The sequence below is a fragment of the Micropterus dolomieu genome, linkage group LG05 (genome assembly GCF_021292245.1).
Source record: "Micropterus dolomieu isolate WLL.071019.BEF.003 ecotype Adirondacks linkage group LG05, ASM2129224v1, whole genome shotgun sequence".
NCBI lineage: Eukaryota > Metazoa > Chordata > Actinopteri > Centrarchiformes > Centrarchidae > Micropterus > Micropterus dolomieu.
The window spans coordinates 725594-741992 of record NC_060154.1 but is presented as its reverse complement, the minus strand read 5'-3'; the positions used below and the strand labels follow the sequence as shown (position 1 = coordinate 741992).

At 39.9% G+C, this 16399-nt stretch overlaps 1 protein-coding gene across 1 annotated transcript; it reads right to left on the bottom strand.

Annotated features, from left to right (window-relative positions):
* Positions 1-9349: 9349 nt before the first annotated feature.
* On the bottom strand, positions 9350-15765 carry gorab (golgin, rab6-interacting). Its single transcript, XM_046050733.1, has 5 exons — positions 15594-15765; positions 15163-15484; positions 14253-14354; positions 14036-14176; positions 9350-11066 (listed from the first exon to the last, which is right to left on the bottom strand). Exons 1-5 carry the CDS (start codon positions 15646-15648, stop codon positions 10595-10597), a joined length of 1092 nt encoding a protein of 363 aa, XP_045906689.1. The 5' UTR covers positions 15649-15765; the 3' UTR covers positions 9350-10594.
* Between the last annotated feature and the right edge of the window lie 634 nt (positions 15766-16399).

The following is a 16399-nucleotide window of genomic DNA, read 5'->3' as shown; positions in this document are numbered from 1 at the left end:
TCACCATTCACATGTCCACCACCACGGACTACAACTTTCTGGCTATTTATAATACGTAACCGTCTTTGTCATGTGTTTGCATTGTGCAGTCACAAGAGGTCGCTGCCACAATAAACGTAAACAAGTGGTAATTTTGTGCAGCTGAAACGACCAAATGGCCGTTTTTCTGTTGAGAACAGGCTCGTTACAACCCACCCTCGTTGTGGGGTTGAAACAAAGGGCCAGCATGTATATGACATCAACTCACGACGTCTGCGATATTCTTGTAGAAAATTTAATTGGTGCCATTTGAAGTAAACAAATGTGAGTATGTTCTATAAAAGTTTGAGAACTCTAGCTAAAGAATTCAGCGAGTTATAGTTGCTGAAGCAAAAAGTGTTACAACCAGACCCGGTCTCCCCTACTTTGAGTACATATTATGCTACTATGCCTCTGGCAAATATTGTACTTCTACGTCACTTCATTTATCTAACTTTAATTAATATTCACTCTACAGATAAAGATTATTAATACAAATTATTTTTTTAAAACTTTATTTAACCAGGCAGGACAATTAACCCTTAATGCCAATTGTCGCAAATTCACATCACGTTGCTTTCATTCAGACTGCAGCCAGGATAGCGTATGTATTCCCCCAATGCCTGTTAGTGCATATTCGATACGTACCTAGGAACATTTTGCAAGCACTGGGTTCTGGTTTATGCCTGTTGTTGCTAATTTGCATCATACCTACGTCATACCTGATTTTATATCTATTCTATGTTCTATAGACAAATGATCAATCTCCACCTAATTAAGCATCAGCTTGAAAGCAAATGAAAAATAAAGTAATACATTTTCTTATAAAATTATTATAAATAAATTCAGGCGTCAAGGGGTTAAGAGCAACTGCTTTTTTACTTCGTATAACCGACAATTGCATTGTGATACAGGTTAAGAAATTCACAAACTATCCAGGAGCAATTAAAAGTAATTGAATTAAAAAGTAATTAATATTAGCTCCACCTCCAACTACATTTATGTTAAAAGTAAGTATAAGTATATTTTGATGCTAATACTTTTGTATTTTTACATTATCACAAACTTGAATGCAGGACTTTATGCTGTAACAGAGTATTTCTACACTGTGGTACTGCTAGATGAGACTTCTTCCACTACTGTGCTCAGCACCAAACAGTTAGAGACCAGCTGCTGAAGAAAGTGGAGCATTTAGCAGCTAAAGAGCCAGATGTTATTCTCAGGAGTTGGTGGAAACCAAACCAGAGCTAAAAGGACGGTGAACATTGGATTTGCTGCACACAACGACTCTGAGTAGATGATATGTCAGAGTTTACAGACTGTCCTGCTGCCCCCAAGTGTCCAAAAATCAATTCATATTTCGTTTTTAAAATTACAGCAAATGGGTGAACTGACCCTTTAAACACATGGCCTACAGGTGGATTTGGTAGGCCTCACACAGCGTTGATGATAAGTGATAAAATCTACTCTATTCAACGGCATGACAACTGTCACATTAGCCGGTCTAAAGGGATTCTCATCCTCTTGTCATCATCGTGCTCTGCAAAGTGCTGCTCCTGATATTTGGTTACTTTCATAAAACTGCTCAGCTGCACTGAGCTTTATCTACTTTAAATGTAATCAGCCTCTTCACTGCTCACAGGCGTGTGATTCTCAGGTAGTTTACAGAGGCTCAGCCAATCAGAGCTAAAGGAAAGAATGGACTGACCCACTCCATCAACTGAACTCTGAATTTCTATCCAATTTAGAACAGTCTCTTTCAGTTTGATCTGCGCATGTGAGAATTTATAGAGAATAATATCCTTTTATTCTGTGAGAAACTGTTTTCAAGTATCAACAGCGTCCTCTGTCACAGTCGTGGAAATGAAAATCCCCCATATCAGAGACACTAAGTGATTTGAAAGTCCCATATAACTGGAGAGTTGGGGGAATTTCCGTGCTTTCAGGAAGAAAAGGAGGAAGAAGAGAAAGAAGGAAATTTGAGAGCCCAACATCAAACTAATGTATATTTGATCAGAGTTTTGTGAATACTGAATACCTTCACTTCTGTAGGTCCTTAAAAATGTTTAGAAGGAGGAAAATCACTCTGTTCAAACTGCTCACAACCATAACAAGCCATAACTTGTGTTGAGGGGTCACAAGCAGACATTACTTTATTTCAAGGGACAAGAAAAACACCTAAATTATTAGGAACCTCTGCTTTTAGTCATATAAAAAGAAAAGCTTTGTGTCATATGTTATAGTTTATCAACTTTTCTCTGAATCTGTAAAGTAACCAGAAACTTCAGCCGTCAGATAAATCGATTGGAGTAAAAAGAGACATCATTTCCTTCTGAACTTAAACGCAAAAAAAGATAGAAAGTCTCCCAAAATGCAAGTAAAGTACTTTCAAACTGAAACTGAGCGACTTCCCACGTCGGTGAGGTGGTGGGGGTGAAGGGAAGAAGGAATGGAGGGAGCTGGATGGTGGAGGTGATGTGGGGCGGTGGGGGGGGGGGGGGGGGGGGGGGGGGGGGGGGGGGTCATGTGTTCAGATGGCAGGAGTCGACTCTGGGCTCCAAGCTGCCATAGACACCCCGTAGCTTCCAGCCTCCTGATCTGGGAAAAGAACACTTGATGCCATCAAAGGGACGCGGATTGAATCCAGATGTGCCTCTCTCGTTCTTTCCATGTATTTAATGAAGGCGCAGGGATAGAGTAGACTTTTTCATCATTAGTTTTCCCTCCAGATTCTCTTTTCCTGCCTACAAGTCCATTCTGGTGCCAGCTAGGGCTAAAAAAAAAAAAAGAGGAAAAAAAGGCCTCCCCATGTCTCAGACTCACAGTCTTCTCCTCCAGGGCCCCTATTCTTTGTTCAGAGCTCGATGTGAAAGTGGCCTGTTTGCTCCGGCTGCTACAGTTTGTCTGTGGCAAATGGAAATGTCCAAACATCTCTGAGAGGAAAATGCCATCCTGCAGAGCTGGCGTGAGCAGGAAGAGTCTGTGAAAGAGGCTGAAATGGGCATTTGGTGCAGAAAATCGGTATCAGGATGAATCCATTTGTGCTTGTGGTAATTTAGAAAGTAGTTTGTACGTTTTTCAGAAATGCATTTTGGTGTTTCCTTCTGTGTTTATTTTATTTTTTGGCCAAATAAAAGAAGGAGGGATAAATAAGTCACTTTGTAAACTTTATAACAAAGAGCTGGTATAAAAGGTCACCTAAATATTTTCTGTAAACAGGCGAGCTTCATTAAGTTATTTAAACATAACTCAACATTTATGGCCTCATTATTGTTGCCACTTTTAAATCAAGTCAGTTTATTTTATAGAGCACATTTAAAAACAACACATGATGTGTTCAAAGAACACAAACGAGATTATGAATCAACAAATACATTCATAAAAATCAGTAACAGCTTAAGAACATAGTAATGAACCAATAAGGACAGCAGAGGATGAAAAACGCAGCAGCATATTAAAAGATAACTTCATAGTAAAAGTAAAGTAAAACCATGCTGAGCTGATTTAAGGATCATCTCCGTCTGCTGAAGACGAACTTAAAGTCACTTTAAATTAAATGTGTTTTGTTTACACAGCCCAAAATCCCAGCTTTGTCTCAGACCCTGAACATGGATGAGGAAACACTCTGTGAGTGCAACCTGATGGACCAGTGATTTAACATGCATACCATGTCATCACAAAGTCCCAAGTTTGAATCCTAAGCTGCATATCGTCCACTCTCTCTCACCACAACTCCAGCGTGTCTTTTTAACCATCCTGACAAAAAACACCCTCAACAAAATCTGCAAAAACAAAAACGAGGAGAAAGACAAATGTAAATATACCTTCCACATCTTCGACAAAGTTCTGAGTGACAATTTTGTCTGTTAAACTGAATATTAAAAAATTTAAATAAACAAAACAATGATCAAAGTGATCACAGCGCAAAACACAAAATATACCTAATTTGTAGAGGTAGCAAGTACATTTACTAAAGTACAATTTTAAGGTGCTTTTTTTGAGTATTTGCACTTTTACTTCTTCACTACATTTCAGAAAGAAATATTATTACGGTTCAGATCAAGATTACACAAAATACATAAAAAAAATATGCTGAAAATGAATTGTTATGGATTAAAACTACTAAACAGAAAAAAAGCTCATAAAATGTTACGTACATGTTGATTAATATGTAATAAAACTGATTTATTTGATAAATATACCACTCTGCACAGGGCTGTTTTGCATTATAGTATTCTACTTTAACTTTAGTAAAAGATCTCTTCTTCCATGTCTCTTAATATAAAACAGACAGCCTTCAAATTGGCACAGGTTATATTTGCACCTGTTGCAGCCAACAGCATCACTTCGGTCTTTGCATTTACAAAAATCAAACATGTAACAGCTGCCTCGTGGTTAGAAAGGACACCGTGTATTCCCAAAATCAAGAATCAACTGTAACAATAAGAATAATGTAAGAAACGCGACTGCATGAGCCTGGAACAGCAACATATTAGTGTTGTTTTACCTGTGTGTTTACATGTGGAAAGGGGCTTAACTTAACCATTTGAGTGTATCTGTGTGTCATGTGGATTTGCGTCTGCAGGCACACTGTATGCTAACCATCTCACTGTCATACTTTGATCTATAACACAAAATATTTCACTGTTTTTCATCCACAGCAGTTTGTTAAAAAGCTCCAAGTGTTTCATCGGCGTTACAGTCGCCTGGTTCTGGGCTCAGACTTAACTTAGATAAAGTGCATCGCATAAATCTTAAAGACCTAAAGATCTTTTTCTGATACAGTATTAATCTGCACAAGCCAGAAACAGGAATGATCATAAATTAATGCAGCTTCACTAAATGGGTTTTGTGAGTTTGAAATGGGGACTTAATCACATAGTCATGAAACACCAGCGCTTTAACTCATGTCAGGACTGAAAGCCTGAACAGGGGTAATTAGGGCCTGTACTGGTTTGTAGTCTGGTCCAGCTCGAGGAGACAGTGGGTGGTAACTGAACGGTGAACCCACAAAAACCTGCTGACCCTCTGAGATTGGTGTAAATCTTAATGAGGAGAATTCAGCAGGCAGGTGAGTGTGTGTGTTCTCACAGAGACTACACAGTGTATGTATGTTTTTATAGGCACTCTGATGACCAAAACATCTACTGGCCTTTTAGTTTTCAAAGATGAAAGCTACAACCAAGAGCTGCACGCACACCAGAAGGCAACTTGTAGTAGCCTGCTCCAATTACATGATATTTTTAAGATGCGTGATCACAGTACATCATATATTATTTGAAAGCTGATGTTATACCTTGCAGATAAAGTCTTTACAAAACATGTCATCTTCTGCAGTGTGGTTCCAAAGTAAAGTAGTTCAAATTAGTTCCACCTCCACATGATGCTTATAATGCACTCAGCATTGATAGCCCTATAATCCATAGTACACATCTGATAATACTAATTAACTATTAAATGCAGGACTTTTACTTGTACAGTAGTATTTGTACACTGTGGTACTTCTCTCACCAGACCTGTCAGTCAAAATGGATGCATTTAAATGAAACCTCCCTTTTAGTCTGCATTAGCTCAGTCCCTGTGCAGTCCTGAGAATGATGATGAGGGTGATGATGATGACGGTCCCGGGCCGCCGCCCTGCCGCCGCCGCCGCTGTCCAGTGACCCCTGGTGCTGATTGGAGTAGCTCTTTGGCCCCATGTCCTGTTTTATTTCCCTAATTGGGAGTGAATGGCCTCCTTGTTGACTCTTTACATCCTGTGCAGGGAACCATATGTCGCAGACACGCTCCCCCTGCGCTGCGCCTGATTGCAGCGGCTGCACCGGGATTTCTCTTTCTAGCGACTGCTGCTGAGCTGCAAATCTCTCACACAGACTCTGAGCTGATGGCAGCTTTCAGGGGAGGCTGTCAGAGGCTGAAGAGTCAGGACTGGTGCTGCAGACTGCAGAAAGCATCTGGCCTGTTAGGCAAAGGTTGCGTTTAACATGCAGAAAGTGGTGGAAGAAGTACTCTGATCCTTTACTTAACATTATGCTTCCATCTCCTATAGATTCAGTATACATTTCATCTACACCAATACATTCACTCCATGCTATAGAACAATTGTGAGGTATCTATACTTCAGTATTTCTATTTCATGCTATTTCACTGCATTTTAGAGGGAAAATATTGTATCCCACTTCATTGTTACTTTGCAGATTTAAAACACAACATATGTGATCAGTTAATAAGATATGATGAATTGCTGTAGATTAAATCTCCCAACAGCATATGTATTAGTTAAAAGTAGGTAATAACACCATTCTGAGTAGTTTCTGTACATTTAATAGGCCACATATTGCTGATGTGCAAACTACTTCCCCTTCCACTGCTACTGTGTCACTTTGGGGTGGAATATCAGGAGGAAGCTGCAAGCCAGGCGCACTGGGCCTGGCTTGCAGCTTTTATTTGATATTAGTGCTCTATGTTTAACTTCTCTATAGACTTAGCTTGTTTGTTGTGCTGTAATTCAAATTGTGCCTCCTCAGGAACAATAAAATCTTATTTTATCTTATAACTTGCCTTATATTTTATCTTAAAAAGGCCTATATTTGATAAATTCCTAGCAGGAGCATATGTCTAAAACTAGGTGGTGTATGAAGATTATTATGATTCTGACATTCACCTTTTACTTATAGTCCAAAAAATAATTCACTTAGTCACTTGTTAAAATATTTAATTGTTTAATGACTGATGCATCTTAATGTATCAAATAAATCTGCAGATTTGAATGAAGAAAAATAATCAATAAAATCCTCCAAAACTGGAGATGTGAGTTTGTAGCTATATTCCATCTATTCTGGCTGCATGCATCCAGAAAACATTAGATGCTCACGTTCTTCTAAGTTGAAAGAAATCTCTAAAACTAAAACACATCACTGTCATCGAGCTGAAAAGTGGACTTTTGGAGATTTTGCCAGCGATATTTTATAGTTTGATGTCAGTGTGTAATCTACAAATTACCCCCAGCTGTCAGATAAATGTGCAGTAAAAATGTAAATACTGCTGCACTGCCGGTGAGTGTATTTAATTGTAAGATATGAACTATCTGTGCCCTCTTTGTTTTACGAGCCGTTCTGTTCTGCTGTTGTTTCTCTTGTTGCAGGCGGCTCACATGCTGCACTGCTGGAACTGTAAACGGTCTGTGGCGCTCCGACATAAAAAAGCAAATCTGCTCCTGATTAAAACAACACGGAGAGTTTACAGAGCAAGTGGCCGTGTGAAATTAATTCAGCCGCGCTGATTCTCATTATTGCAGCCCCCCTCCCCCCAAATAAACCGCTCAAGACCGCTTAACACCGCAACTGATCATCCGGAGAAGTCAATCAATTCATTACTTGGTTTATTCTTTGAGGTTTGGTTAGTTTTATATTTAAAAGCAGGGTTTTCCTTCCTTTTTTTTTTTTAGCCTATTTAATTTATTTATTTTACAACAACAAAATCTACACTGGCTTTTGGTCAAACTGAATTTCTTCTCCCGATATTTACCAGCCAAAATCCGTTAAAATTTCTTAAACAATGTCATTGAAGGAGTTTTAATTGAATTATTTTTTGTGCTTGTCTATTTGGAGTCTACCAGTGGGCTCTTTTGAGAAATAACATCCATTAGGCCACAACAGTGAAACTTTAAATCAAGAGTGGGCCCGCAGAAATTAGATTGTGTTAATTATTAAGCAGTAATTTAATCTGGGTAAGATTTTGTTAATTGCCAAAGAGAATTAGGCCTATATGTAAAAGAGGTTAAACGTTGTTCCCTTCAGTTTTATTTTTTATTTATTTTTTAAATCACTGCAAACATTTAAAACAGACTCAACATGACTCTATTTTCTGTCGGGTCGCAGTCGGACCGGCAGTGAGTTCAGAGTTCAGCTGATATGGAGGTGCAGCCCGGCTCGTCCAGATGGCTCAGAGCTTCAGGGAAACTTGATTTGGGCTTTCTTTTTTGTTTTTTCTTTCTCTCAGCTCTCGGACTTCTCGGGTTTCGGGGTCTTTCTCGACCTGTCGAGGGACGCCAGCGCCACATAAATCACACTTTACTTTATAAACCCTCCGCTCTCTGAAGTTCGGCCCAGCGCCCAAGTCACGCGCGTGCGCCCGTACGCACACACACACACACACACACACACACACACACTCACACACTTCCCTCATGGAAATAGATTTCCAACGTAGAAGCGATTCCTGCAGTTTGAAGCCCGGTTGGATGCCTTAATCTCCGCAGCCTGTATCTTCTCATTTTTCTTTGTCATAATCCAGACCACATTCCTGTTCACAAGAATCCCCACATCAACCCAAGAAATACCCTAATATGAAAGATTCGACATTACAAGTACTTAAAAGTACAGAAATGGCCTTTACAGTATCAACAGTAAAAGTACTCATTGTGCTAAATGGCCTCTTTCATATTGTTATATTGCTGTTTTGCATGTTTTATTAATGGTGCTTTAACATGTGGTATTTTCTCAAAACAGGTGGCTGCAGAAAATTTTATTTTCTATTTCAAATCAATGTGTTTCAAAATGTTCTATAGATGGGATCAGAATGCATTATGAAGTAACTTGATTTTAGAAAATATTTATTTATATTCATTTTTTTTTTTTTAAAGAAAAGACAATTTATAGAATTTATGCATGCATATTTAAAAACATGAATCTGTATTGGTAGTTGCTCTATAAATGGAGTAGAAAGTACAATATTCCCCTTGTGATGTGATGGAGAAGAAGAAGAAAGGAGCATAAAGGAAAATGCAAGTAACTCTTAATTGTACTTGAGTAAAGGTACTTAGTTACATTCCAGCAGCATATTTTGCTTTTATAGTGATGGTCACAACTGAGTGGAAATGACATAATTCTGTCCTTTTTTTATTTGACTGTCTTTATAATTTGGTCAAATGTGAGCTGAAATCTGCTCCTCAGGACTTCAAACGTTGACCTTGGAGGTTCTGCAGGGACAGACAGGACGGTGGTCACTCTCCCTCTCTGAGCTTCTACCTCCCAACTAATTAAAAAAGCTGCTTTTACGGCCTCTCCTTCAGACGGCCAGATGTGACCGGAGCGCCGTAAAATCTCAAAGCGGTTTACAGAAACACTTACTGGTCTTTAAAAAAAAAAAAAAAAAAAAAAACGACCTGCCAAGAGTCCCAGAGTGGTCCCCGTGTAAATTCCTTCCACAACCACAAGCTTCAGTCCTGCAGATAACTAATTATGTTAAAACGACAAACATGAAAACACAATATGCTCTTTTTCAGTTTATTTTAGTAAAATATCAAACTGTAGTGTTTATCTAAAAAAAACAAACAAACAAAAAAAAACACCTTTTTAAATATTTACCCCATTTTTTAAAAAAAACTTCTTCGCACTAATTTAACTTAGAGTGTACAGACTTTGGTCAGGCCCACATATATATAAAGTTTCATATCAGATTATTGTCATACATTATTTTGGGGACACAGTTCCATGTGCAGCAAAAGAAATAAACTCTAAGCCCGCAGAAACACATGCAGCTGAGCGCATCCGTACATACATACATCAACAGATATCATCTTACCCGTCAGGAGGCCGGCTGCTCCTCAGCTGCACTGACAAGACGACAATTAGCTTTGTGAAAGACGAGCCCAGCGCCGGCTAACATGTTCATCTACAACACATAGGACAGGAGGGTTTATGTTTGGAATAGAGTGGGATTAATGCTTCGCTCCGTCGGCATGAAACGGGAGATTTTCCAGGAAGTCAACTTTCATCGTTGCCACAAAGAGACAACAATCAAAAACAGTCAGCTTTTTGAATTCCACCTTTGCTCAGGGAGATAATTCACATGTGATGGAAAACCACATGTTTGGAAGAAGAGCTATTTTTTGGAAGCGCACACACACACACACACACACACACACACACACAGAGACATATATTGAAAAAGCAACCGATTGAGGATAATGGCTGAAAGATAGTCTTCTGATTTACTCTGCAGCTGAACAGGATTCTGCCTGATCCTGCAGGTACAGACGTACTGAGGGCAGAGTTTCAATATTAACACCAAAACAATACTTTTTCCCCCGACACCATCACTTTCTACAGTGTTCGAGTGTTGTCTAAATACAAGCAGCCACATGAAAGCTAAATAAAGTAGTCTAAAACTGTGATTTTGATCACAAAATGAGTAAATAGTCTGAATCTGAACAGATATTCAATTGCAAAATTCAGTACTTGACGAGTTTCTGATTCTGAACGCTACAGTCTGCCAAATATGAAGCAAGAAGCTTTTTAAAGGACACGCAATGCTGCCCAGATGACATCTTTTACCATTGTGATTTTTAAATAGGGATGCACTGATTATGAGCCGCACCAGTGGGAAAACTGTTGCCAGTAAACGTATGCCAGGCAGTAATTACCTTACATCTAGTAGATTATGAACGTCATTTTTAAAGGAGGCCGGGTTGCACAGACTCATTTTTCATCTATCTGACAGTATTAGTGTTTTATATGTCCGGATATTTTACAGAGCAGGTCGACACATGACACGTGTCTCTCCTTTCTGAGCGTCAGGACGCAACAAGTTCACTCTGAACACAGTTTTCTAGTGTTTTACAGTCTTGCTCAGTCTTTGCTGGTTCAGTCTTGATGTGGTGCTCCTGCTGGACGTCGCCTCCCTCCCGCTCCTCTTTCACTGCCTCCTCCTCTGTGGGTCTACAGTCTTTGCTTGATTGCACTGTTTCCTCCTGATTCTCCGCTGAACCGTTTCCCTGTTTCCCGTCTCGCTGCGTCTCCACACAGCTTCTTCTCCTCTTCTTCTGCTCCTCCTCCTCCTCCTCCTTCTTCTGCCTCTCCAGCTCTTCTTCAGTGGCCTGAAGATGCAGCTGCTGCATCAGCTCCTCCAGCTTGTGGGCTTTACGCAGCTCGTTCTGCTGGATGATGGCGCAGAGGTGCTCCGTCAGCTGCTCCTTCACCTCCGTCTTCTTGTGCAAATCCAGCTTGGCCGTCACGTACTCCGCTTCCGCCTTCTCATAGCGCTTTCTGAGAAAATATGTGAGGAAAAACTTAAAACAGAAAGTTTCTCACTTTTAGATACCATACATAAGTTGAATTCTGTGACAGCAGTGTAGTAGTAGTGTTTCACTTCATTAAGAATAATTGCTACAACAAATCCAACTCCCGGCTGCATTCCTCGTGATGATAATATCCACCACGACCAATTATGCAGAGTGCGCATCATGCAACATATTCCTCTTTTAACACTTGCTTTGTGTCAAAGCTTAACCACAAAAGCACGACTGGAAACCGAAATGAAGCAAACATTCTGCTTCCCAAGAGAGAAATAACCCAGCAAGATTAAAGACGACATGACTGCCTGCTATTAAGGTCAAAACATTAGTAAGCATATTGGACAAATCATCTTTGGAATAGGGCTGGGTCCCGAGCTGAAGTTACCCCTCAATTAACTGACAGGTCTCCTAACAGAAAATAAAAATAATTCTCCGGTTCCAGCTTTTAAAATCTGAGGATCTTTAATTTTATTTAATAGAATATCTTTGAGTTTTGGGCTGCTAGTCAGACAAACATGCAATATGAAGGCGTGATGATGGACTTTTATCAGTATTACAATCCTCACCAGATTAAACGATAATAGACTAATGTTTAAGCTGCGGGACTTTGGCTTCTTTTGCTAAATGTAAAACATGTTTTTTGTAGAAAAACATCCTTATGTGTGTCAAAATAGTATAGTTTTGTTGTCATTATTTAGATAAAAAGGTATTTTTTTGTATAGACACTGGCACTGAACGCTTTCCAACCCAGTTTTTCATACTGAGCACAAACACAAGTTCTCTCACAATGACTGAATAACAGAAATGTTGTTTTAATTGTGAAGAACAGAACATGCTGTTTGGAAACACTGCGGTATCTAAACAGATGATGTCAAACACTTCACCTCAGGGTTTGAAGTCGTACCTCAGAGAAATCTCAACAACTGATTATATCAACATAAATCATAACAGGACCCGGTGTGGTGAGTGTGTGAAGGTCGGGCCCTCTTCCCGTCATACAAACATCTGTAAGGGAGAGTGTTCATGACATTGAGCTAATCTCACCACACAAGAGTGCTGCACGGACAAATCACAGCTATAAGCACAAGCTTAAACCCGGCTTTACTGGATCAGCGTTGCTACAAACCATCATAACGCAGTTACAGTCTTTAAAACTTCTGTGGCTGCTGTGAAACTTTAATGCTGCACAGATTAAAAACTCTAGGAAAAAATAAACATGTATCCTGATTCAAAATGTATTTATAAAGTTATATTTAACAAATTGTCCTGGGTTTTAGTTCTAAACCTGCTTCATTAGCCTCTGTATGTTGAACATCTGAGCAGGATTGTGTCAAAATGAGAACACATGTGGACTACAAGTGTTTGGGGGAATAAGGGTTAAATGAATTCTGGAAACAAGCTGCAGGGGGCAGTCAGAGCTTTATGTACAGTTCTTTACCTGGCCACTTTTTTGTTTTGTCAGTAATAAAGCGCTCACAGTGCTGTTCACTGCAAGACTGTGATGGAAGGTAAAAGTGGGTCATTTATGGGAAAATACTTCCACGGTTACACAGAACCCTGGGAGCTAAGTAACCCTTCATTTACATGTGTCATCGTGTGACTGATGTCCCAGCAGTCATCCAGTTCATCTGTCCACATGGCAAAGTGTCACTGAGTAAAACACTCTGCCCCAAATTGCTCCCTAAGGCCGAGCCAGCGCTTTACATGAGAGGCACTCTGAAGTGCTTTGTCCTGATTAGGGCGAAGAGTGCAGTTCAGATTTTCATTGGCCGGATCCCAATCTCCACACTCACGGACTCAATAACTTTGAGTGTTCCTGGCAAGTATGTGAGGGCTAAGGACTGTCCCACAGCCATATCGCCAGGTGTCTGAGGGCTCTCACGAAGACTATTTGAGCCCTTTATGCACACTTTCCTTCAGTCCGCATCTCTGCAGACTTTTTGAATTACCCATAGTTCATAGAGTTGTGACATTAAACACTGGCTTACCAGGTGAAGCAGGCGAGAAAAAAAAAAAAAGGAAAACAAACATGGGTGGAGCAACTAAAAAAAAAAATAAAAAGGGAGTTTATATTTCTGTGTAAGTGATTTGAAAATGACCTTTTGTCCACAGGTAATTTTCATTTAACCAATTTACTCGACAAGAGACGTTTCAGACAGTCGGTCCCTTCAGCGCCTCAGCCCTGAAGTAAGTGCTGTCCCATTATACCATTTCGGGCCCTTGCTGCTTGAACTTAAGAACTCAACTACGTCTGTGGTGTTCACCAATGCTGATAAATGATTCAAAATATATATTTTATGAAAGTTTAGAGTCGATAATATTTTATTACACTCAGTAGAAGTAGCACTCATTGAGATTCAGCAACAATATGCGGTGATAACCCCGTTTGATCAGCGTGCAGAGCAAAGGATCTGAAGAGGACCTTTAAGAGATGAATGCATCATTCGGCAGAACAGATGATGAAGGCTACCTGCCCAGATTTGCATCCACCTCTTTTCTCAGCACAAAAGGTGCAGGAAATTCTGGGCAGGCGTGCAGAACTCTGCACGACCGGGCAAGACGGCGACAGCAGAAACAGCTGATCAGTCGTGAGTTACAAGTTTGCTACATGAAGTGTTTCCATCTAGCCCATCTACTCTTTTTCGACAAAAGGCAAAAACCACCTCAAGCGAGCGTAAAAACTTTTTTGCAAATTTAAGGATTTCTTTTTTTTTTTTTTTTTTTTTTTTAAAGGCTGCTGTTTCCATCAACCTTTTCTAATGCGATACTTCAAAATGTGCATTAAAAAACGTTGATGGAAACACGGTACTGACACTTTTACACACAAAGCTTAGCTTACAGCCCGGGGAGACAGGTGTCTGGGATTTGTCTGATCGGACCCCTCACTGATTCAGCTTGTACAGAGCTGTGCACTCTTTTTTCCTTGTGTTGTCTCTCTACCTGGCAGCGGAGTATTCCCAGCTGGCTTGTTCGATCCTGCCTCTCAGAATGCCGATATCGTTGGACACCATGTCATCGAGGGCCTGGAGCTCCTTCTGGATTCTCTTCAGCTTCACAGCCTCTGCCTGAGTCTGTTTGGACCTGTGGACAATAAAGTTTTAAAAATCTTCATCTTATGGCCTTAATGTCCACAACGTACCAGGACAGTCATACTTACTTCTCAGCGATAGTTTTTGTTAGGAGAGCTTTCTTACGCTTATTCCTCTCTTCGATTAGCTTTTGCTCTTGCTGCAGTTGCTCCAGACGCGTCTTTTCCCGTCTGTGATCAAACACGAGAGAGAATTTTACACGCAAAAATGCTTATCAAATAAAAAAAATAATAATAATCTAATTCCCACCATTAGAGGGGTTTTGGGTCTGACACTGTCCTTCAAATAGTAACATGTAGAATTATGTAAAAATTCGGTGCAACACATGCTTCTTTCAACATAAACTACCAATGATAAAATGTTACTCTGGGGCAAAACCAACGGCAATATTTACTTCCCTATACATAAATACATCCTGTTAACTTTTGCACATGTAAATCTGATGTAAATATTTAGCATATCACTGCCATATTACACAGATTACTTATTATTCTTTTTATAAACACAAGCCCTCTCCCCCTTGCACAACACATGTAATAAAACTCGCACATTGTTTTTGATTTTGCACATAGTTCCATTATTCACCTTGCACACTTTTTTTATTCCATATTTATAAATCTTTACATTTATTTAACAGCTAGCACCTAATCACCAAAGCAAATGTACGTGTAAAATACTACTTGGCAATAAAGCTCCTTCTGATTCTGATGTCCAGCGAAGAAGAACAGTGAAAATAGTGGATTTAAATACATTATCCCAGACTGCAGACTGCAGATGATGATGATGATGAAACACCCCAACTGGAGCGTTTAATTATTATGATCTATTCACACATGGGGCATGAAAACACCAGCAGTAATAACATGAATGGGAGATCAAAACAACAAAAGTTATAAACAGTATGCAACCACAGTGGTCGTATTTTTTTTATGTTTACAACCAGTGAAACCTCAAAAGCGATATTAAACACATACTAACAGTTCCACCTCTTGTTTCTCCAGCTCTTTGACGACCGGGGTCCCCTCCTCTGGATCCGGCTGGTGGTTTCCAGTCGGCTCCGGCTCGCTGGGTTTCTGCAGCACCTCCTGTCTCGCGGCCGGAGGTGCTGCAGGGGTTGCGGGCTGAGGTGCAGGCTCTTCCTGCGGCGGCGGTTTGGTGAGTTGCTGCTCCGGTGGGAGGCCGGTAGGAGCGTTTCTCTGCGCGGCGAGCTGAAGGGCCCTTTCCCGCTGTAACTGCTGCCGACTCCGGTTAGCTGGAGCCGGTTTCCGACCTCGGGCCTCGGGCCGGGACATCGCTAAGTCTAAAAACACATGTGGGTTTTTTTTTATAGATAAATTCTTTAGTTGGATTTAAAGAGACAAACGCAGTCAGCAGCTGCCGTGTTCGGCTTAAATGAGCAGAAATGTTACCTTTCTGCTGCATCTTCCGGAGCTCCTCGTCAGAAAAACCGGCCCAGCCGCTCATTTTACCACTTCACACATAAAATACCGCAAACAAGTCAACGAAAAACGATGTGAAAAGTTCCGATTACCGACTTAAAAACATAAAACACCAACTTATCTAGTTCCAACTCCAAACGCTTCCGCCATCTTTGTTTATCACTGCCACGTCAAGGACCCCCAAAAGACCGGTGACGTTGAAGTTTGAGATATCGCCTGAATAAAATTACCAATAATAACGGGACATCGAAATAAAATGATACAAAACGTCATTTTCTTTTCAAAACTGATATCGCTACTGCAGATACAAATGAATAGTTTGACTTTTATATGCATCTTTATAGCTATATGCAAATACATACCGAAGTTGTAGATTATAATACAAAAGGCATGTTTATGGTCTGCTGCATTGATCCATGAAGCAGATGAAGCGATTTGATTGGATTGTGGTTTAATCTGATGAAATCTGCGTCATAAAAAGGATTAAAATTGTTCTTGGTGTTTGATTCTTTTCTAATTTTTATTGATGCATAGTTCATTATAGTAACAAAAATGCAAAATACACAGATAATCAATAACATTTTACATTGCTAGAAACTCAAATTAAATTCAGTCCTTCTATAATATCAAGACATTTTATTGCTTTTTTTGTTTTTTAACAGTTCTGCTGTAGTGTTTCAGTTCAACTGTAACTCGACTGAAGCAGGGTTCAGGGATCCAGTCCATTTCTATTTGTGGATGTGGAATTTTCCAAGTATGATGAGGAGCTGCACAAT